Source organism: Oryx dammah, unplaced genomic scaffold (genome assembly GCF_014754425.2).
Source record: "Oryx dammah isolate SB20612 unplaced genomic scaffold, SCBI_Odam_1.1 HiC_scaffold_27, whole genome shotgun sequence".
Taxonomy (NCBI): domain Eukaryota; kingdom Metazoa; phylum Chordata; class Mammalia; order Artiodactyla; family Bovidae; genus Oryx; species Oryx dammah.
Window position 1 is genome coordinate 3,975,467 of NW_024070211.1, and position 8,236 is coordinate 3,983,702.

The window sequence follows — 8,236 nt, forward strand, 5'->3', positions numbered from 1 at the left end:
CTTTAGGATTGACTGGTTTGATCTCTTTGGAGTCCAAGGAACTCTTAAGAGCCTTCTCCTGCACCACAGTTCAAAAGCATCAATTCTTTGGCACTCAGCCTTCTTTATGGTCCAACTCTCACATCCATACATGACTACTGGAAAAACCATAGCTTTGACTACATGGACCTTTGTTGGCAAAGTAATATCTCTGCTTTTGAATATGCTATCTAGGTTTGTCATAGCTTTTGTTCCAAGGGGCAAGTGTCTTTTAATTTCATGGCTGCAGTCACTGTCTGCAACAATTTTGGAGCCCGAAAAAATAAAGCCTGTCACTGTTTCCATTGTTTCCCTATCTATTTCCCATGAAGTGATGGGACCAGGTTCGATTATCTTAGTTTTTTGAATGTTGAATTCTAAGGCAGGTTTTCACTCTCCTCTTTCACCTTCATTAAGAGGCTCTTTAGTTCCTTTTTGCTTTCTGCCATTTGGCTGGTATCATCTGCATATCTGAGGTTATTGTTATGCAGATAAAGAAGGCTGAGCAACAAAGAACTGATGCTTTTAAACTGTGCTGTTGGAGAAGACTCTTGAGAGTCCCTTGGACAACAAGGAGATCCAACCAGTCCATCCCAAAGGAGATCAACCCAGAATATTCACTGGAGGTGTTCAGTTCAGTTCAGTCGCTCAGTCGTGTCCGACTCTTTGCGACCCCATGGACCACAGCACACCAGTCTTCCCTGTCCATCACCAGCACCTGGAGCTTACTCAAACTCATGTCCATTGAGTCAGTGATGCCATCCAACTGTCTCATCCTCTGTTGTCCCCTTCTCCTCCTGCCCTCAATCTTTCCAGCATCAGGGTCTTTTCAGATGAGTCAGTTCTTCACATCAGGTGGCCAAAGGATTGGAGTTTCAGCTTCAACATCAGTCCTTCCAATGAGCACTCAGGACTGATCTCCTTTAGGATGGACTGGCTGGATCTCCTTGCAGTCCAAGGGACTCTCAAGAGTCTTCTCCAACACCACAGTTCAAAAGCACCACTGGAAGTGTAACAGGAGGGAAAGGGGCAGGCACAACTTTTGGAAGAATGACAAAGCCCAAGGACACAACATAAACTGATCCGGATCAAATGGGACCAAGATGGCAGAGAAGACTAGACCTTGATCCTCAGTCAGCAAGTGAAATGACACACCCAGAGGTGCCCTGACAGTTCCAAGGCACTGTCAAAAGACCAAGGAGTGGGTGGTGGCCCAAATCCTGGAAATCTCCACCCCTTCCCCAGAATAGTTGGAATAATCCTCCCACTCACTTGCATATGAAATTACCCAGCTTATTTAAAAAAAAAAATAAAACTGTGGTGTTGGAGAAGATTCTTGAGAGTTGGATGGCATCACCAACTCCATGGACATGAGTTTGAGTAAGATCCGGGAGTTGGTGATGGACAGGGAAGCCTGGCGTGCTGCAGTCCATGGGGTCGCAAAGAGTCGGACACGACTGAGCAACTGAACTGAACTGATAAAAACTAACCACACTCTGTCTGTGGAGTGTACTTCTCTCTGAATCTGAATAAATCCACATCTTACCTATCACTTTGTCTCTCACTGAATTCTTTCTGTGATGAGATATCAAGAACCTGAGGTTCATTAAGACCTGAAACCAGGTACTGTGGCTTTTGGCTGGGTTCGAGTCCCAGCCAGGTGGGTTCAAGTCCCAAACTGGGTTTTGGCTGGGTTTGAGTCCCATCCACGTGGATTCAAGTCTCAAGCAGGGTTTTGTCTGCTGAATTAGCCCTGAATATTCATTGGAAGGACTGATGCTGAAGCTGAAGCTCCAGCACTTTGGGCACCTGATGCGAAAAGTCGACTCACTGGAAAAGACTCTGATGCTGAGCAAGACTGAGGGCAGGATAAGAAGGGGACGGCAGAGGATGAGATGGCTGATGGCATCACTGACTCAATGGACATGAGTTGGAACAAACTCCCGAGAGATGGTGAAGGACAGGGAAGCCTGACATGCTGCAGTCCATGGGGTGGCAAAGAGTCAGACACCACTTGGTGACTAAAGAACAACAGCCAGGGACAGGAGAGAAGGGAAGGAAGACTTAAGGGTAGAGACAGCCTGGAACTCTGCCTGGATGAATGGGACCAGGCTGGCCTCTCCAGCCTTCTGAATACAAAGAACAATGGAAGTTCTTGGGCAACAGCGCCCTTTCAAGGAACAAGTTTAGAGGTGGAAGAGCTGAAGGGGGGAGGTGGGGGGGACACCAAGCCCAAGGGTGTAAGAAGGCCCCTGAAGGGAGGAGAGGTCCTAAGGAGGCTGTGGGAGGAAGGAATCCCAGCCATGGAGGCCAGGGTGAGTTGTCCACAAGGTAACAAAGTGTCTAGCGATGTCAAATGCTGCTTTGTGGCCCAAGGACTTAACACAGAAACAGCACCGTCTCTGTGATCTCGCAACGGCCCAGGTGATTCCCCCACCCCCACCACCCACATGAGGCTGTTCCAGAAGCAACGAGAAGGGACAAGACCAGGTGAGGGCGTCTACACTCAGCTCCCAAGCGCACCACACTTCCGCCCACAGCGCCCCGTCCCTTCTCTGGGAGGCAGGACGCTCAGTTACTGGATCAGAGGCAGGCCATGCTTGGGACACACTCGACGTGAAAGCAATGGTTGGTTAGCAGAGACCTAAACTGAACTGTGTCACGATAGGGGAACTCCAGCCACCCCAGGAGGCTCTGCCTTCCCCAAAGCCTGTGGAGACACAAGCCTCCCCGCACAAGTGGAGACTTTGCTGCCAGCTGCTCCCACCGGCCTCGTGATGCTCGTGGGGAAGAGGACCCCAGAGGCAGCGAGGTTCACGGGGTGGCTTCTCCTGCCTCCCAGAGCCTGTTCTCTCATGGAGAAAGAACAGAGGGGGACAGTAGGAGGCTTCCATGTCCTTCTTCAGTGATTTTTTTTTAAATCACAAGCACATATTACTTTTATAATGAACAACAAAGAATAAAGACATTTCCAAGTTGAAAATAAAACGAGGCTGCAGGAGACCAGCCCATCTCTGAGGCCCCCTCCAAAGCTGAGATGCTGCAATTCCAAGTAATTTCCTGTTCTTTATTTGCACATCCTGTGTGTGAGGAGCATTTGGTGAACCAGTCTTGTGTGGAGGGTGGGGGGTACGCTTGTATTCCCCGCACGGATGCTGAGCCCAGCTGGCTGGCCCCGGATGTATGTTGCCAGGCTGTGGGACGTATCATCTTCCCGATGTCCCCGCTCTGGGAGGTCACCTGGTGTGACCGGGCCTAGCCCAAAGCTCTGGGCTCATTCCTGGCCTGGAAGATTCCCCAAATGACCTGTTCTAAAAACCACAGAAAGGGCTCGGGTGTGGGCTCTGTGGGAGACTCCTGGACCCCCCACTGGAGCAGTCCTGGGGTTATAGGGAGTTTGTTGTGGTTTAACAAATCCTGGAATGGGGGAGATGTGGCCCCACGCCCAGGGACCACTGCTTCTTTCCCAGCGCAGGAGAACCCCCTCCCCAGTAAGAGCCCCCACTGGAGGGTCTCAGGGCAGGAGAGAACAGCCCCGATCCATACCCAGTATATGATGGACTCACAGAAGAGGGAGGGCCCCCACATGGGTCAGTCAAGCCTGAGTGGAACTCTAGTTCCACCTCCTATCTATCAGCCCTGTGACCTTGGGCAAGCCGCTTAGCTGAGGCTAGGCTATCCTGAGATAAAGAGGTCATGAATGCAACGCCCACACCCCCCACCCCAACACACACCCCCCGCCGCCCCCCCCCCAGGTGGTGGGGAGCAGGAGAGGTGTCACAAACCGCAGTGTAATCTGTTTAATCCTGGGAGGGTCCAGAGGCTGCCCTCTGGCCAAAGGAGCTTTTAATCTGCAATTCCCCCACAGACCCCGGTCGGCTCTGGAAGGTTCCCCACCCGCAAAGCGTACCCTCCGGCCTTAGTCCAGGCGAGGGCCACTACCAGCCGCGGCAGCGGGGGGACTGGTCTCCCAGCTCCGGCGCGACGGGCTGGCCCACGACCTTGGAGGAACCCGGGAGAGAAAGCTTCACCGAGAGACAGTACTTTTCCACTGCACTGCTCGGCCACCTCGGCTGGCTTTCTGCTCTGCAGATAGGAGGCGAAGGGAGCCAGGTCGGCTCCGGGAGGAACCCACCCGAACTCGCGCTCAGAGATGCGGGGAGGCAGGAGCTGAGGGTGAGGGGCAGTGGGCATCCAAGAAAGCGGAGGGAGGTACCGAACCCTCCCAGAGGGGCTGAGAGATCACCAGGGCGGCCTGAGAAACTTGCACTGGCAAAGCCCTTGGGTCGATTTCAAGAGCTTCCTGCTCCTTGATCTCCGACAATAATGATTAAACCCGATCCACCGCGCCTGTGCTGGGTCTCGGGCGAAGAGCCCCGCTAGCCGGCGCGGGGGGAGGAGACAGAGGAGGGGACGAGAGAGCTAGCGGTCCCGCCCGGTGATGTAGGCAGCCGGGGGAGGTGGAGCCGCGACGCCTGAAGGAGTCCCCACCGCAGTCGCGGCTCTCGGTCTACCCCTCCGAGCAGCCAGCCTCCAGCCCCGGCTCCGGCGACCTCCCTGCCGCCGCAGTTTGGGCGGCAGGGACCGCGGAGTGCCCCCCTATTCGGATCTGGAGGGGGCGCGTCTCCACCCCGCCCAGCCCCTGCCCCTCCTGGCTTCCCGGACGGCTGGAGCGACTCCCGGGGGAAGCTGTTCCCGGAGGCTCGGGGCCGTCGCCCAGGCATCTCGGCTGCCAGCCCGGCTGGGCACCGGGCATCTGCGAAGCCAGCTAGCCCTGCCTGGCACTGGGGATCGGCGGGCACCGATTGTCCCCGGCGCCGCCCAGCTTCTCGAACGCCCTGGGCCGCGGGCTTCTGGGCGCGCTCCCCTCCCCCGGCCGCTGGGCCGGCCGCCCGCGAGCTCCCGGCGCCCCCAGCCCCTAGGGACGCCGCCGCCGCCGCCGCGATGCTGCCCTGGAGGCGTAACAAATTCGTGCTGGTGGAGGACGACGCCAAGCGCAAGGCCAAGAGCCTGAGCCCGGGGCTCGCCTACACGTCGCTGCTCTCCAGCTTCCTACGCTCCTGCCCGGACCTGCTGCCCGACTGGCCGCTGGAGCGCCTGGGCCGCATGTTCCGCAGCCGGCGCCAGAAAGTGGAGCTCAACAAAGAGGACCCGACCTACACCGTGTGGTACCTGGGCAACGCCGTCACCCTGCACGCCAAGGGCGACGGCTGCACCGACGACGCCGTGGGCAAGATCTGGGCGCGCTGCGGGCCGGGCGGGGGCACCAAGATGAAGCTAACGCTGGGGCCGCATGGCCTCCGCATGCAGCCGTGCGAGCGCAGCAGCTCGGGGGGTCCCGGGGGCCGCCGGCCGGCGCACACCTACCTGCTGCCGCGCATCACCTACTGCGCGGCGGACGCGCGCCACCCGCGCGTCTTCGCCTGGGTCTACCGCCACCAGGCGCGCCACAAGGCCGTGGTGCTGCGCTGCCACGCCGTGCTGCTGGCGCGGGCGCACAAGGCGCGCGCCCTGGCCCGCCTGCTCCGCCAGACCGCGCTGGCGGCCTTCAGCGACTTCAAGCGCCTGCAGCGCCAGAGCGACGCGCGCCACGTGCGCCAGCAGCACCTCCGCGCGGGGGGCGCCCCCGCCGCCTCGCTGCCCCGCGCCCCGCTGCGCCGGCTCCTCAACGCCAAGTGCGCCTACCGGCCGCCCCCCGCCGCCGAGCGCGGCCGTGGGGCGCCGCGCCTCAGCAGCATCCAGGAGGAGGACGAGGACCAGGACGAGGACGCGGGGCCGCGCGAGCGGCCGGAGGTGCTCAGCCTGGCCCGCGAGCTGAGGACGTGCAGCCTGCGGGCCGCCCCGGCGCCTCCGCCGCCCTCGCAGCCCCGCCGCTGGAAGGCCGGCCCCCGGGAGCGAGCGGGTCAGGCGCGCTGAGAGCCGGAGGCGGGGGCGCGGGGGGAACGGACAGGGCTAGGCCCCAGACCCGGCCGGCCTGACGTAGAGCCTCCGGCCTCGGCCCTGCCCGCTAGGGCTCCCCCGTGGTCCCCTCACCCTGCCCTTGCCTCCCTCGTGGTCTCTGTGGCTGTCCGCCCCGCGCCTCATTCTGGCTCAGGGTGACGCCCGACATGCCCTTGAGTATGCGAGGCGGCGAGCTGGGGGAGCAGCAGTATTCCGTGTTCGCCCCCGACCCCCGGAGCCTGCCGGCGCCCTCCACTGTGGACTTGCCCCTGATGCTTAACACCAAGTTGCTTTGCCCATAGGCCACGCCCTCCCTCCCCAAACATCCTCTCTAGAGAAGGGGGCTTGGGGAGGAGACTTCCAGAAAACCAGGAGGGTGGCCTTGGATCTTGGCCCCTGGGAGAGACAGTGGGTCTGCCTGTAGTCAGGCTAGCCTTCCCTGGGAGATCAGCCCTGGGCAGGCATTCTTACAGCGGGAAGAATAGTGGCCACGGAGAGCTGAGGCCAGGCCCCAAGTGGCACCTGAGTCTACTGCCAATCCACACAAGGAAGAGTGCCCAGCCCCTACGCCTGGCCTCTCCACCCCTTGGAGGACTTCTGGGACTTCGCTGCTCTGCCTGTGGAGAAAACAGGGATGTTCCTACCACCCCCAACAACAGACGGCCCCAGGAACAGCTCTCTGCACAAGGCCGCTGCCCAAGCCTGTGTCCTGGCACCTGCAGGACTCCTCACCCACCCTGTCTTTCTGCATACAAATGTGAGTGAGTCCCCGCTTGGTGCCCCACAGCTAGGACCAAGACATGGCCTCCAATGGAGGTAAGAGCGCATCTGGCAGGTGTTTGAGGCACTGACCACCCAGCAAATGGACAGAGGAGAGATGTCCCCAAACCAAGGCTTGTCAGAGCCGGAGGGTCCTGACAGCACCCGGGTTCTCTCAGCAAGATGAGGCCGGAGAGTGTGGTGACCCCACCGGGGAGCGGGCCCCTGCCCACGCGTCTTTTAACAAAGTCACTAAAAGCCCAAAGATCTATGTGTCACCAAATGATCACTGTAAATAAACCATTCCTGCTTTTTCAGCCTGTCACCACTCTTGTGTTGTGCTTGATGCCTGGCCTGCTGACGGTGAAAAGATGATCAGCAGACCCTTGGAGGGCAGGAGAGGTCCCAGGAAGCGTTCCCTGGAGCAGCTGGAGCCAACTCTCAGGAGTGGGGGGGACGAGAGAGTTGCTGCCAAGACACTGTTTCCTTCATGTCAGGAGAGGAGACAGTAGCAGGTGCCTTGCCTGCAAATCACATGGGCTAAGCCTGGGAGGGGTGTCAGCTGTCTGTCTCGGCCTCCCGGAATGTCTGTCTGCCTGGGCACCAAACGCAAGTGTCTCTGGAGCATTTGGGCAGGGAGGGGGCAGGGGGCCGCGGCCTTCTCATGAGCTGTGTGCTTTTGAGAAGATTTGTGTGGGTGTGTGTCTAGGCAAATGGTATTTGCTGGGTCTCCTTGGGGATGTAAAAGAGAGGGGTGAGCAATTCAGTTTGCTTTCAGAGGAGCTGGAGAAGTCTAGCCAGACCTTTAGGACAGCCTGAGTCCTGAGCTTGGATATCTTCTTTATTTCTCTGCTGAGCTGGGCACTGATCCCAGGGTTGTCCAGAGCTGAGACAAGCAGCCTCTGCAGTCACCCACCAACAGGACAGTTCCGTGTCCCGCTGCTGCTGGAACAGAGGGCACCCCTGTCACTTCAGCCTGGCGGGACGCAGGAAGGGTCAGAGGACTTTAAAGGGGCAAGCTGGGCTTGACTTCATAACACATTTGGGGAGAGACAGGGGCCCATTGCCACTCACTGCGTGTTCATTGCTTCCCTCTTATCCACAGCTGAGGATTTGCTGTGGTTTCTCCCCATAAGGAGAAAAAGGAAAGACAGGGGAGTGGAGGAGGGGCTGCAAGGCAGCCTCTGGTGTTGGAGGCAATCTCACTCAGAAACAAGGTCACAAGCACACCCTCTTTAATCAGATGTGTGCAGCAGAAATTTACTGAACGCCTGCCTTGGGACAGACACTGAGCTAGGTCCTAGCGGTCCCTGAGTCCTTCCCCAGTGGCTCATACATTCTCAAGTGAAATGCATATAATTAAAGGAACAGTTGCAATGTAATCATTCACAAGCAGACTCCCAACCTTAGCCTCTGCTCCTCCTTTTGTCTCTGGCAGCCTCCCAAAATATAGACACACACACACACACACACACACACACACACACGACTGCCTTCCTTCCCTCGTTCACGCTCTGTT

The 8,236-nt window shown here is 58.4% G+C and overlaps 1 protein-coding gene across 1 annotated transcript; it reads left to right on the forward strand.

Annotated features, from left to right (window-relative positions):
* Window positions 1-4,231: 4,231 nt before the first annotated feature.
* Window positions 4,232-7,042, forward strand: FAM43B (family with sequence similarity 43 member B). Its single transcript, XM_040229468.1, has one exon. The coding sequence runs from the start codon at window positions 4,963-4,965 to the stop codon at window positions 5,932-5,934; it is 972 nt and encodes a 323-aa protein (XP_040085402.1). The 5' UTR covers window positions 4,232-4,962; the 3' UTR covers window positions 5,935-7,042.
* The last annotated feature ends 1,194 nt before the right edge of the window (window positions 7,043-8,236 follow it).